Source organism: Cyprinodon tularosa, unplaced genomic scaffold (genome assembly GCF_016077235.1).
Source record: "Cyprinodon tularosa strain WSP-4 unplaced genomic scaffold, ASM1607723v1 ctg193, whole genome shotgun sequence".
Classification (NCBI taxonomy): domain Eukaryota; kingdom Metazoa; phylum Chordata; class Actinopteri; order Cyprinodontiformes; family Cyprinodontidae; genus Cyprinodon; species Cyprinodon tularosa.
Window position 1 is genome coordinate 279,854 of NW_024038694.1, and position 14,731 is coordinate 294,584.

Sequence of the window (14,731 nt, forward strand, 5' to 3'; positions counted from 1 at the left end):
ACCAAATGAGTTTGAGGTAAAACAAAGGAAATGTGTAAAAACATATTTGAGAATCTGTCACTCTGTGTGGCTGCTCTCTTACAAAAGCCATAGGAACCTTGCCTGTGGGTGTCATAGTGAACTATTTTAAAATAAAATGCTCCCCTTGAGTATTTTCCCTGAAGTTTTTGGATTTTGTTTGGTTTTCAGAATTTTTGTATTTTTTCTAGATTTTTGTCTAAGTTGCCTGTTAGTCTTTATTAAATCAGCAAAACTCCCCTTTGCTTCTTCTCTGAGTGAAGTGCTGGCATCTGCAAAAAGACTGAAAATATGAAAATATCCATAGTGCTCTTAGTCCCAAATCTAATTCCATCTGTAGTATTTAAGAGCTGAAGAGTAAGTAATGTCCACAAAACTATTGAACAAAATTGGCTAGTTCTGAACCCTATACATACAGAACCTGTATTTGCAGAATAATTTGGAGAATGGTACGTTCCAGACACATTTATCCCTCCAATCTGACAGTAGGAACGTTATGGTTCCTCACTTAGCTATAAGAAATGGGAAATCTCTCACTTGAAACAATGTCAAACTTTAGGTAAACATAACTTGTAATAACTTGTAATGAAACAAATATCCTTAAGTCCAACCAGGCTGTCTGTATTATTCAGCCAATCATAAATGTTATTAGAGTCTTTACACAGCTAAACATGCAACCACATAATCAGCACTGTTTCCAGAGGAGCCCGGCTGAAGGTGTGCTTCCCCACAGGGTATGCTTCCAAGATGCAATCAACTCCAGCTAATACATGGGATTTTCTGTATACCAAAACAAATCCAAAGTAATTAAAGCAGCATTTATTTATTTTTTACATAATCATATTAGGTCATTTCTAATCAGAAACACAGAGTGATCCGAGTGATTTTTCTGTGAATAATAAATGTCTTCATCCATTATCTATACACTATTACAGTGAAATAGCATAAGGTAAAGAAGGGGTAACCTCAGTTATTAAAGATTTAAAACAGTTCGACATTAGACTTTAACAGGACTTGACTAAAGTATTGCTAAAAAAATAGGTTTAGGCAAAGCAGCGGAAGTGCACACAGGTTTGAGCACTGTCTGACAATAGGCAGTCTTGAGACAGAAAGATTCTTGGCAGTCTTTTCGGAAACAAGGTCTTGTCAGCAGTGAAAGACCATGCAGAGAGCAGCAATAAAAGCAGGGAGAGCAGCACAGCCTTGATTAGGCTAAATTTGAGTTAGTGAACAGACTTCCATGAGAGAAAGACAGAAGAAATCTTTGGCTAAACATAGATTTGATTTAAAAAAAAAGCCAATTCGAGTCAGATAAGTGGTAGATGTGTAAAACAAGGCTCATATTTCATTTTAAGAAAACCTTCGGATATCAAACCAGAATTTAAGCACAGATTGGAGTGATTGAAAGATGTTGGAGAGAGTTTGTCGTGAGGAAAAGCCAACAGGGAAGCTGATGTGAAACATAATTGAAGGTGACTGCTGTATATTCAGAAAGCCAACTTCAGAGAGAAACAAGCCGACTGTATATTTACAGGGTGTGGTTACTAACATTAGGCAGGGTGTGAAAACTATCACTACACTGAATAAAATTCCTCAAATCACACAGTCTTCAGATGCTCAATATTTGCCAAACCTTCTGCTTTATATATAGCAGCATCAAGGATACTTTTCTATTGCATTGGTTGCAGATAAAAAAGTAGCACATCTAAAGAAGGTTTGATGTGGACGTTTTTAGAGAGACAGCTCAAGTTCAAGAAAACAGCCCCAATAAAAAAATCTAGCTGTGGTAACTTTGTGAACAGATGTGCATTAAAGCTACGATTTGGTGCAGCTTTCCACAGAGTAAGACGTTTGCCGAGGGTTCTGTATAAAAATGGCTCATAGTAAAACTCCACAGGTGCAATGCTTTTAGTTCAATTACATAAAGACCATCAAAGCTGGTACTTTTTGGAACTTGAGTAATATTTAACAAGAAATGTAGAATGTGTTCATGAGAAAAGAAATCACATGGCCAAGTTAAAATTAAGCTAAACCTTGATCTTAAATATTAATCTGTTGCACACAATCAGTTTTAAAGGAGAAAACAGTAAGATAAATATCCTTAATAAACTCTGAAACTGATTTGTGGTTTGCAATTATCATTTATTCTAATAGTTAAATGGGAGCCTTGATACATCAGTTTATCTGACTGAAATTAGGTAATTTCGTATATTACAGTACCAAGGTATTTGAAGGGCAAATATTGGTTGAAAAGACTTTGAAAAGATGACATGAGACATCCAAATGACGTCTACATTTGGTTGAAAAGTGAAAGGTGAAAAGCCTTAATTTGCAGATCGTTGAAAAGTCTTCAACAATTGTTCAACGTCTATGATTGGACTAAGGTGGGATAAAATCAGACTGACCAAACAGTCAAATTTTAAACAAATATTTCAGAACTAAATCAAGACTATGATGAACAGACTAGATTTAGCCTAAAAAAACAACTTCTAAATGACGTCTGGTGTTTGGGGGGGATTACGAACGCATGTAAAGAAAAGTTTTTTTTTCTAGCAATTAAACATGATAGTTTAGTTAATAGTTTAAATAGAACAACCAAGGGAAACTCTAATCAATTTGGTTTCAATCCATATTTAAAGAACTTAATTTTTTTTTGCACTTACCTCGGAGCATCTTCCAGATAAATGGAGCTAAATAAGGCTACATGCTTCTGGCTACATGTTTCTAGGGATGTTGTGTAGACCTGAACCAGAAGACCTAAGTAGTCTTGAAAGTTGATATATTTGATGTACTTTGTAGCTAAGCTATTTAAAGATTCTAGACTTACAAAAGTATTTCAAAGTTTAATGTCTGAGACACAGTAACCCAGGGTAAGGGCTTTCGGGTGATGTACTCTGATGGTTTAGTGTCATTAATGACAAAGGTATCAACATTATGGATAAACTGCAGATGTCTTCAGGGCAGACCTGTGACGACGCTGTTGGTGTAATTTATACAAACACATAGATACGTTTTTGAAGATCTGGTTGAAACTTTGGTTCTTATATCCTGAAAGTATAATTGAGAAGATTAAGTTTTACTTTGCATTTAATGCTTGAATGTGTTTATAGTCTCCTGGTGACACTGTAAGGGGTTTCATTTCCACAGTGGTTAAGTTAAAAAACAATTAAGTTTGCCTATATATCAAAACTGTGATGTTATGAGATCTTAAAGTTTCTGCCACTGATTATTGATAATTCTTCGAATATTAAAAGAAACTCCACAGCAAATTTGAATCTTCTACTTTGGGAAAGATTAAGGTGTTTTTGCTCTGTAGAAACCAGGAACCAGGTTGGTTTATCTGTGTGTAATTTATCTAGAATGTTTCACTTGAGCTGATGGAATAAAGGAACTTTTCCATAACATTGGAAAAGTTATGGAAATTTTAATTTGATTGTAAATATGATTTGATTGTCTCATATTCGAAAGATACATCTTCCTAATAAGTGGAATTGGTTTCCTCACCTCATTGTGAGGTGCTGAGTTTTCAGCACATTCCAGAGCTCAGTCATTTTTCTTTTGTATCGCGAGAGCAGAGCGCAAGACGAAAAAAAAAAGTTTTGGGGAAAGTTGAGTAGAGCAGGGCTAAGGAAAGAGCTTTGCAGAGAGAGGGGGAGAGACATAGAGAGTTTGACCATTCCCATCCTCAGGAATGCATCCGCTCCTCCAACTTACCAGCGCAAAAACCAACGCTCAGCTGCATGCGCATGAGTAGTCTCCAAAGGTTACGATGCGCATCTACTCCTAGCAGCTGCAGGCGAAGGCTTTCACTAACTTTTTCTCCTGTGCGCTGTTTTTTTTCTGCTCAGAAGGCTTATTCAGCTGTTACCTGTTTATTGGAGTAAAGCAGTCCTGAGTTGAGTCCCAGGCGAATCTCCTTCTTTGGAGACAAGGTAAAGAACCAACATAATTACATTTTCTTCTAATCTTAAAAATTAGGTAAGAAAAATATTGTTAACATAAAATAAATTTAATCCATATCAGTTATATGTATATTTTCATTCATTTACCTCCATTATATGTTATGTATTTATTTCTACTATATTGTTTTTGTTTTTTTAGCTTTGACTCCAGGCTGCGAAGGTCCGTCATTGCTGGGAAACCAGTAGTTTAAAAAAAATCCTTATTTCAGCGAGCACTGGAGTTGCGCTCTTTGGAGAGGACATGCCGGGGAGAAAGCGCGCAGGACGGCTGCTGCAGTTGGCCGTCGCTCTTTTGGCCTCGCTGTCGCTTTTTGGCAGACTCACAGGCGCTGCAGAGGAGGTGGACAACGAGGACAGCCAGCCGGTGACCAGACTCATGGACACAAGAGTCAATAGGGCCAAGAGGAGAGGGGGGACAGATGCCCTCAGAGGGTAATGTGACCGTTTTATATATATATATATATATATATATATATATATATATATATATATATATATATATATATATATATATATATATATATATATATATATATATATATATATATATATATATATATATATATATGTATATAGCTGAACATCCTGTTAGTCTTAATTGGACATTGAAACAGGTGTCTTCTTCAGGTGTCTTAAGAAAAACAGTTGGTCAGCAATTGCTTCTTTGTGTATTTTTAATAAGGGATGCTGAGACCCATGGATGACATTGTGTGTGATGGGAAGTTTGGAAAGAAGTTTAGTAATTAAATACTGGCAGGAATACCACATTCCTGCTGACTGCAATAATAAATTACTTCCAAACAAAGAGGGCCATTGGTCTTGTGTGGCTGTGGCAGAAGTGTGGGGGGGGGGGGGGGGGCGCTAAGAGACTAACAGCCTGATCCTCCTTTTAGCCAAATACACCACACCCCAGTTGTGGATAAATCTCATGTGCAGCTGTTCACAGTGGGTCACTGCTGGAGAGGTTTTGTGTGAGGTGTGTTTGTGTATGTGAGGGAGAGAGAGAGTCAGACAGAAGAAAAGCAATAAAGACAAGAACAAATGCATGTGTCCAGTGATGACAGCACACAGCTGATGGAGGTCAGATAGCAGACAGCTCTATGAGCTTTCTCTGCAGGCATTTTTATTTGACACGGATCATGTTAATCGGTTGCAACATCTGGTTTCAAAGGCAGGAAGTGCATTCAGCCTGGATACTGTGTCACGCTGACTTACCAATGTTACAAACCCCTATGTATATTAGTTATATACCCAAGGTTATTTTCTAAGTTATGATGCTTATCACCCTTTCTGGATCAGTGAATGCTGAGTGATCACAAGTTACCACATGTTGACATGTTTCAGGCCTGTAGATGGCAGAATGGTCCAGGTGTTTTCATGTCAGAAGGCTATTTGGATGTATGGTTTATCCCGTAACTGGTGGGATGCTGGTTGGAGCCCTTGTTCCGTCTAGTCTTTGGGCAAAATGATTTAACTGACTTGTCTGCTGTTGGTTATCACAGGACCTGGTGGCTCTGATTTCATGGGATCCTTGCTTCTTTCAGTCTGCCCTGGGCATGCTGTGGCTACAGTGTGGCTTACCACCATCAGTATATGAATGGTTTAATGCAGTGTTAAGAACTTTGGTTCTGCAGTATGTAAATATAGGTGCACAAATCAGGCTTTGTCTCTGCCAATGCTAACTTTGAGGTCTAACCCAATCATTTCAATTATGATCAAATATAATTTTTTTAAGGAATAAATATAACGCATAAAACAAACAGAAAAATGTGCTGCCGATGAAAAGAGATGGCAGTTTTAAATCTGACAAAAAGTCAGGAAAAAATAATGAAAAACCCTAACTTTAAAAAACACTGCACATACAGTTGCTATGTAAATTCATAAACTGGTAATCTCTAAATTTCTTAGTATTCCTTTATTTAACAGACTGATAAAAAATTAGCCCATCTGATTTAGCCTTTTGTTGAGCAGTGATAAAGGCTTAGAGAATTTAAATGGAATAAGAAGAATATAAATCGCCCCTTAGGTGATAAATATGATTTTGGTTTACAAGTCAGGCTAGCTGTATGTGGATGTACCTCCATGTGAACAGCTGCCTCTCAGAGCTTAGCTCCTCCCTACTAGGATGTTGAAAAGTCTGTCCAGTGGATTGAAACGTTAATCTAAAGACGATTGTTTGCCAAAGTAAATGTCAAGTGGGCTGGAGGTTTGACAGGACCCAAATGCAGACACATGCAGACGCATATTTATTAACAAAAAGGGGTAACAGCAGCAAAAATCCAAAAATATAAATCCAAAAAATCCACAAAAACTGAGAACCAGGAATACTCACAACAAGGGGGCAAAGAAATGACGAAAAACCAGCAACGGTGACTGAACAGGAGGTGCATATATGGGAGAGAGAAAGAAAAACCAGGCTAATAAGTCGATTGGGAGCAGGGGTGAACAGAGTAGTCTAGAAGGGCGCTAGGGAAAAGGAGACTGACACTAGAGAAGAGGGCAACAGAGGGCAAACAAGAAATGGCTAAGAACTCAAATACAATAGAAAATAACTAGACAGGACACTGTAAAAAAAAAAAAAAAAAAAAAAAAAAAAAGAAAATAACTAGAATAACACATAATAGATATAAAGTTATGATTTTTATAATCCCTCACTGGATGTTTTTACAAACAATGGTGGGGCTAGCTGTGTATTTATCCTGTGCAAAAATTAATATTTCAGGAAACAGGTGAGAAGGGAAGGGGAAAAGCTAAATGGACTTGGAAAGAGGTGTCTTTTGTCACATATGCACACACTTGGTTTGGTCTACAGACAGTGCTCAACAGTCCATAGTGTTAAAATTATTCTTAACTTTCCTTTTGGAAAATGTTGGTCAAAATCCGCAGGTCAGGGCATAAAAAAACAAACAAACTAGAAAGTATATTGTTGCCTCTCCAGGGTTGTACTTTACTTTTACTGTAATTGCTTGTATGATTTGATAAAACCTAATAAAAAGTGTGTCTGTTAGAGAATATTTTTAGGCGGTGTCAAAAAGATATCCTTGGTTTACATTAGGATGCTTTGACTTAACAGTAAAACAACTTAGAAGTACTTTATTATGGACAGTTCCACGATGTATTAAATAAAGAATTTAGTAAATGATTATTTAAATCTGCCTTCAATCCATTAAAACTGAAAATAAATGCTGAATCTATATAATACATATATAATTAATCAAATGGCTCATAGTTAAATATATTGGTTTTATTTTATGAAAAAATATAAGTATTTCATGATTTAATAAATAATTAATTTTTCTGCATTAAAGCACACAAAGAATTAATTTAAACTGTCATACATCCATCAAAGTCAAGGAAGCGGAACTAGAAAACTTCCATAGAAACCTTGATGTTTGATTGGCCTCTTCTCAGTCAGCAAGATTAGACAATTTCTTGCTGTTTTTTTTTTTTTACTATAAAGCCAATTATTTTAATAGTAAAAGGGGGAAATAACAAAAAAAAATGTTTTGAAATACATTTTCAGCATGTTGGGTTCTGAAATATATAAAATGGGGCTCTCACACCATCCACACTGTTTCGCTCGTAAAAAAATGCTTTAACGCCGAAACTTGAACGCTGGATCAAACACTGGTAAAGATGCTCGGATGCTCTGCTCTCTGGTTGTTTATCTGTCGTTAGAAGGTAGAAAGCTGCTTGGATTTATTTACTTCCATGAGTTGGAGAAAAAAATAGATTTAATACATTTTGAAGTGAGACAGTTCACCTCAAAACATCTTTTGTACAGTCAGGTCATCAAGATTATGATCCTACTAAAATATGCAGTTCTTGTCCTGAGTGGCAGATTCCCAGCATACCGACGGGGGACAGTGCTGGGACTCCCTATTGAAAGCTATCTGAAGCCGTCCATACTGTCTGGGATCTCCCACTTCCACTGTAGCAGCTGGAAGTTAGTATGAATCATTTTTAAGGTTTGTGGTAAAAACTGAAAGTACTAGAATGTACTCGTACTCGTACTCGTCGTCTCCCGCTTTATCCGGAACCGGGTCGCGGGGGCAGCAGACTAAGCAGAGACTCCCAGACTTCCCTCTCCGCAGACACCTCCTCCAGCTCTATTGGGGGAAGCCCTAGGCGCTCCCAGGCCAGCCATACCCAGACATAGTCTCTCCAGCGTGTCCTGGGTCGTCCCTGGAGCACCTCCCGAGGGAGGCATCCAGGGGGCATCCGAAGTGACTCCTCTCGATGTGGAGGAGAACTGGCTCTACACTGAGCCTCTCCTGAATGACCGAGCTCCTCACCCTATCTCTAAGGGAGAGCCCAGCCACCCTGCGGAGAAAGCTAATTTCAGCCGCTTGTATCCGGGATCTCGTTCTCTCGGTCATGATCCAGATTTCATGACCATACGTGAGGGTAGGAACGTAGACCGACCGGTTAATTGAGAGCTTTGCCTTTTTGCTCAGCTCTCTCTTCACTACGACAGACCAGTACAGCGTCCGCATTATTGCAGCAGCCGCACCGATCCATCTATCGATCCCCCGCTCCATTCTTCCTTCACTCGTGAACAGGACCCCAAGATACTTGAACTCCTCCACTTGAGGTAGGGACTCTCCTCCAACCTGAAGGGTTGAAAAACCATGGCCTCGGACTTGGAGGAGCTGATTCTCATCCTGGCCGCTTCACACTTGGCTGCGAACCGCCCCAGCGCACGCTGTATGTCTTGGCAGGAGGGAGCCAGTAGAACTACGTCATCCGCAAAAAGCAGGGACGAGATCCGCTGGTCCCCAAACCAGACCCCCTCCGGTCCTCGGCTGCGCCTAGAAATCCTATCCATAAAAGTTATGAACAGGACAGGTGACAGAGGGCAGCCCTGTCGGAGTCCAACATGCACTGGAAACAGGTCTGACTTAATGCCGGCAATGCCAACCAGACTACTGCTCTGCTTGTACAGAGAACGGATGGCCCCAAATAAAGGGCCCACGACTCCATACTCCTGGAGCACCCCCCACAGGGCAGCACGAGAGACACGGTCGAATGCCTTCTCCAAATCCACAAAACACGTGGACTGGTTGGGCAAACTCCCATGAACCCTCAAGCACCCTGCAGAGTGTGTAGAGCTGGTCCACTGTTCCACGGCCAGGACGAAAACCACACTGCTCCTCCTGCAGCCGATGTTCGACAATCAGCCGGACTCTCCTCTCCAGCACCCTGGCATAGGCCTTTCCGGGGAGGCTGAGAAGTGTGATTCCCCGATATTTGGAACACACCCTCCGGTCCCTCTTCTTGTGGAGGGGAACCACCACCCCAGTCTGCCAATCCAGGGGGACTGTCCCCGACCTCCACGCAATGTTGAAGAGACGTGTCAGCCATGACAGCCAGACAACATCCAGAGCTCTAAGATAAGCAGCACGGATCTCGTCCACCCCTGAAGCCTTGCCACCATGGAGTTTTTTGACCACCTCGGTGACTTCAGCCTAGGTGATGAACGAATCTACCCCCAAGCAACACGTCCCTTCTTCCCCCACGAAAGGCGTGTCTGTCGGGTTGAGGAGATCCTCAAAGTATTCCTACTGCCCGACAATATCCTCCTTCAAGGTCAGCAGCTCCCCACTCCCACTGAAAACAGTGTTAGTGAAGCACTGCTTTCCCCTCCGGAGACATCGGACGGTTTGCCAGAATCGCTTTGAGGCCAACCGATAGTCTTTTTCCGTGGCCTATCCGAACTCCTCCCAGGCCCAAGATTTTGCCTCTGCAACCGCCCGGGCCACGACATGCTTGGCCTCACGGTACCTGCTTGCTGCTTTTGGAGTCCCACAAGCCAGCTAAGCTCGATAGGACTCCTTCTTCAGCTTAACAGCATCCCTTACTTTCGGTGTCCACCATCGGGTTTGGGGATTGCCACCACGACAGGCACCGCAAACTTTACGGTCACAGCTACGGGCAGCCGCATCGACAATAGAGGCTGTATTTTTAGTTCATTTAGTTATTTTTAAACTGTTTCACCAAAGTTAAAGGCTCCCCGCAATTTCTTTGACCTAAAGAGTTGACGCACATGAGTTACTTTAAATGATTCCTCAGGCCAGTATACAGCGTTTGGCACTATTAATGTTACAAGCAGGGCTCCTCTCTTAAGAATACAAATTATGTAAGTTGGGAGAAGAAGCACCATCATTGGCCAGGTCATGTGACCTGGATGAATGTATCACTTTACAGCCACAGGTTCTTACATAGTCATGGAGCTAAGACTTTTGCTCTATTTTTCCGCTGCTCTACTACTGGCCATGGCTGAGGCAAGGAAAATGTTTTAACTTTCTGAGGAGACTAAAAACAGGAAACGTGAAAGGGATCGTGTGTGAGGAAAAGCAAGAGTCGATCTTGACAAGGAGTTTATTAGTTGGGGCAGGCTGAAAAAAGAAACCAGATATAAAACCAGTTCTCTTTTTTCAATGTTATTATTACACTGTTAAGTTAAAGGTATAGTGGAGGATGATCTTTTTCTGGGTGGATCATCAAAATAAGTGGTCGTCCTAATTATCAGTCATTCTGGTGATATTGTTACATGAGGCTGTCCTACGTGCTTGTCCTCATTTTCACTTACAGGTGGTGAGTCTGACATAACAGAGAAATTGCAAATCTTCTTTACAAACAGCAACTTTTAAACAGAGCGTGAACAAGGAGAAATGGACTTTTGCACGCTCTTACATTAGTTTAATAGGCGTTGCCTCTTGGAAGCAGGTACAGGGTTGTGCATGTGCATCTTTTTTTAAAGTGGAGAGTGTGGGTCTTTTCAAAAATTAGCAAAAAATCCTCCAATATACCTTTGATGAGCTTCTGTATGAAGTAAAAATGCTCGTATTTGTTGCATGTGTGGATATTTGGCAGAATCCCGACACCATAAATTTGGACTGAGATAGCAGGCTGAATCAGCTGGATCAAACCTTCTAAGGCTTTTTGTCTAATGTGTCTAACATGCTTAGCCCCTTGAACCCTACGGACCCACCGGCGGGTCCAGCTGCTACATGACCTCGTAGTTTTACCAAACCCCCAGTATTGATGTAAAAAACATATTTGGCACAGTTTGGTGACATTTATGGATAAATGTGCCAAAATGGCCTCTCCGCCTAAGAAATTTCTAACTAATACCATTCTAAAATAAATATGATTCATCTGATTGAGTCCAAATTTGGTATATTTTTACACAACATTTAGATTTGAAAGTCTGTACTACTTTTTTGTGCTATAAATAATATTTTGGTAGTGTTTTGCAATGTTTATTTCAAAGAAAATTTTGGCGAGGTTCAAAAAATGCAAAATATTTTGTATTTTGTCCCTAATATTTCAGGCAGGGTCAAACCTACAATGGTGCTGACACCAGAAAACCATTCTATGACATCTTACCTTTACAGACGTACCAAAAGTTTCTTCTTAAATCTAATAGCTTTGAGGCTATAAGTTATTTACTTTTGTGTGTTTTTGTCAGGCAGAAATTTATTTATACCCCCTTAGGGTGTAAGAGGTTAAAAAAGCTGAGAATTCAAATATTTAGGAAGCTAACCTGATATTTTGAATAGTTTGAATCAAGTAACATTAAACTGACCTTGTGGTGCTTAATTTTCCACAGACCAAATGTGTGTGGCTCCAGAAGCAATACCTATTGCTGCCCAGGATGGAAAACTCTTACAGGAGGAAACCAGTGCATTGTTCGTAAGTATAACCTCCCATCACTCATTTGATTCAACATGTGAAGACAAGAAAAAAAACTTTAAGTATAGGCAAAGCATGCAAGCTCTTTGATTCTATCACGCGCTCAAGTCAATAATCAGCAGTAGCAGGAACGTAGGCTCAATTATATCAAATTTATTTTAGCAGTCTCTAGATTTTGAGATGTAGTAATTTTAAAGTCTATACAGATTTTCAGGAGTTCTGTTGTTCTGTGATCATCCTATTTACTGGTGTGATGCTTTGATTTTTTGTGACAATTAGGGGGGCCCTGATTGAATGTTTTCATTTGAGATATGATCCCCCCATTGCACCTTTGAGCATCGGCCAATATAAGCATAGTTCATATATACTTTTATCCCTTACTTTGTAGTGTGGTTTAATAGAAAATGATTGATTATGTTAAACAGAGAACAATTGTCAACAACAACGGGTTTAAGAACAACTGACCCATTTACTCTAATTAGTTACATTAACTTAAAACAAAAGTGAAGTGTTTCTGTCTGCATGATTGTATTTGAAATTGTAGACATAGGCTAAAATATTCATACTCACTTATTTCCCTATTACTTTTTGTTTAATCATTGTTTCTTCTTTGTTTATAAATAAAAACAGGAAATTAAATACAAAAAAATCTAATTATGATCAGATTTAAGGCTAAAAATTATTTCATTTGGTTCACTTTATTAAGGAACTACTACCTGATTAAGTGCTCTGAAAAACATATTTAGGATAAGGGAAGCTAATTGACTGCTTTGCATCAATTTTACTGATACGTTGTCCTATGATGAGTATGCATAGGTTTCCAGAAGAAAGTAGAAATAAAACGTCTGTTTGTTGATCTGTTTCAGCTGGACGGTGACAGGAAAGAGAAGGGACATGAAAAACACAGAAAAGAACAAGCCAGAAAAGGGAAAAGCAAAGTTGTTTTGGAAAGGGAAAGTAAAACATTCGCAATAGTTGCATGCACAAACAGGAAGAAAAGGCACCATATTGATACATCACTGTGATGTGCACTAATTAATGCATTAGGTAAAGTTTTAAAAATGCTGAAGTTGGTTATGAATTTAGCTCCTTATGCTGCAATCTGATGTTAGGTTTTGATGTTAGGTTTTCTTTTTTCTCCCTTCTCTTTCTGTCTTTCTCTCTGGAGACAGAAGAGTTGTGCGAGTAAGGGGAATGACTTTGCTCTGGCCGTTCGGCTGGGGGCATGCCGCTCCCAGCTCTGATGACATGGTTTCGCTGTGGGATTCATAGAGAAGGGGTCAGTTGCAGGACGTCACCTGACAGCAGCTGGGAGCAGTGGACCTTGCCAGAAACAGTCTGGGGGGAAAAGGAACAAATGAACAGACAGTGACAACTAAAAACAGTCGCTGGCACAGATTAATGGCAACAAAACCCAAAGCATAAAATAACTCAGCACTGTTGCCAGGTGCACTTTGTCAATTATAAACAACTTCTTAAGATCCTTCTTGAGATTTTTACAATGGAAGTTCAGTCTGCTGTTAAGATCATGGTCTGTGTTGAAATTTACAGCAGAATGGCAGTTCACACTTTCACAAAAGCCAGACCCGTTTTATGATTTCTTTCTCAATTGCACAATGAAGTCAAACCCTGGTGCCAGAGTTTGAGAACAACACTAAGATTGTGTTGTTTTTCTCTATGCTGTTTAGATAAGTGTTATGTTGTCCTTTTTCAGCAATCTGCAGGAGTTCATGTGGAGATGGTTTCTGCTCCAGACCCAACATGTGCACCTGTCCCAATGGACAGATTGCTACAACCTGTGGATCCAAGTCAGGTCAGACTCAAAACCACCTCTTTCACAACTCATATGTTTCCTACTTCTTTGAAGCTTTGTGTGTTTTTAATTATATTTAGTGCATCAGTCAGGGTATAACTGAGTCTTTGCCAAAAGATGAACATGGAATGGTTTTTAGACAAGTTTGCCCAAACCCCACCCATGGCTTTATATTTTCATTTATATTGAATTACTTTAATATTGCCTTTAATCAACTCACAAACACAGAGAATGTGTACATGATAAAAATATACTATTTTTATGCATTGATGTGATAGATATATGATTTTTTTATTTTAATCGCAAATAATGAACACTTAAAAGTGTGGCAAAACTGATACTAGGTCAAAGAATCCCCCCTGAACACATCCATGAGACTAACTCCAGATTGCAGCAATTGATATATGCTGCAATCACGTGGACTCTTTTGTGTGCCTGTGTGTGTGAGTGGACTGTCTGTGTTTTTGTGTTTTGGAAAATATATAGTCAACTTATCCTCCATCTTTCTCTCTCATACCGATGTACTGATTATTTAACATATCAACAATTTCTTGGATATTATATTTAATTCATTTGTTTTTGTTGTTTTTTTAAACATCTTTCAAAGTTCTGCATGTTTGAAGTATTTTTAATGCTGCTCAGCCTTGGTTTGAATGTGTTATTTTTGTCCTCTCCTTCCCTACAGTCCAGCACTGTAACATTCGGTGTATGAACGGGGGAACGTGCGCAGAGGACAGCTGTCAGTGTCAGAAGGGCTACGTCGGAAACCACTGTGGTCAACGTAAGGATTACTTTATAGCTTCGATGTTCGCTGGAAATGCTTATAATTTCATCTAGACAAGAACTCACAAGTACAGCTTTCAACCAAAATGTGTGCCAAGTAATTAGCACATTTATTTTGTTAATTAAACGAAACCATCAGCTTCACACAGAATATGGGCGAAATCACTGTGAGGCGACGCCCGCTGGCTTTTGGATGGCAGAGTTAAAGCTGTGGTTTTGGTATTTTGGCTGTCGCTATTGATTTATTGAGGAAGGACAGGACCCTACAGAGAATATGAACAGAGTTCATGCCTGTAAAGTAATAGCTTGTCAGTCAAAAAAAAATAAAAAAATGTTCGCCTTACACAGTTCAGCATCCACTTAACTGTGAATGGTGCTGTTTTGGAAACTGGTCCAGTTTACTGAATTCATAAATCAATAGATAATTAAGCTCATACTTTTACAGACTTCGTCATCA

At 39.5% G+C, this 14,731-nt stretch overlaps 1 protein-coding gene across 1 annotated transcript in view; it reads left to right on the forward strand.

The window, feature by feature from the left end:
• The first annotated feature begins 3,660 nt into the window (after positions 1 to 3,660).
• fbn1 (fibrillin 1) overlaps positions 3,661 to 14,731 on the forward strand; it is an 84,769-nt gene continuing 73,698 nt past the window's right edge. The window contains exons 1-5 of the mRNA XM_038283391.1: positions 3,661 to 3,950; positions 4,120 to 4,412; positions 11,596 to 11,678; positions 13,393 to 13,491; positions 14,177 to 14,272. Coding sequence (XP_038139319.1) covers positions 4,222 to 4,412; positions 11,596 to 11,678; positions 13,393 to 13,491; positions 14,177 to 14,272 — 469 coding nt within the window. The 5' untranslated portion in view covers positions 3,661 to 3,950; positions 4,120 to 4,221. The remainder of the gene's footprint in view (positions 3,951 to 4,119; positions 4,413 to 11,595; positions 11,679 to 13,392; positions 13,492 to 14,176; positions 14,273 to 14,731) is intronic.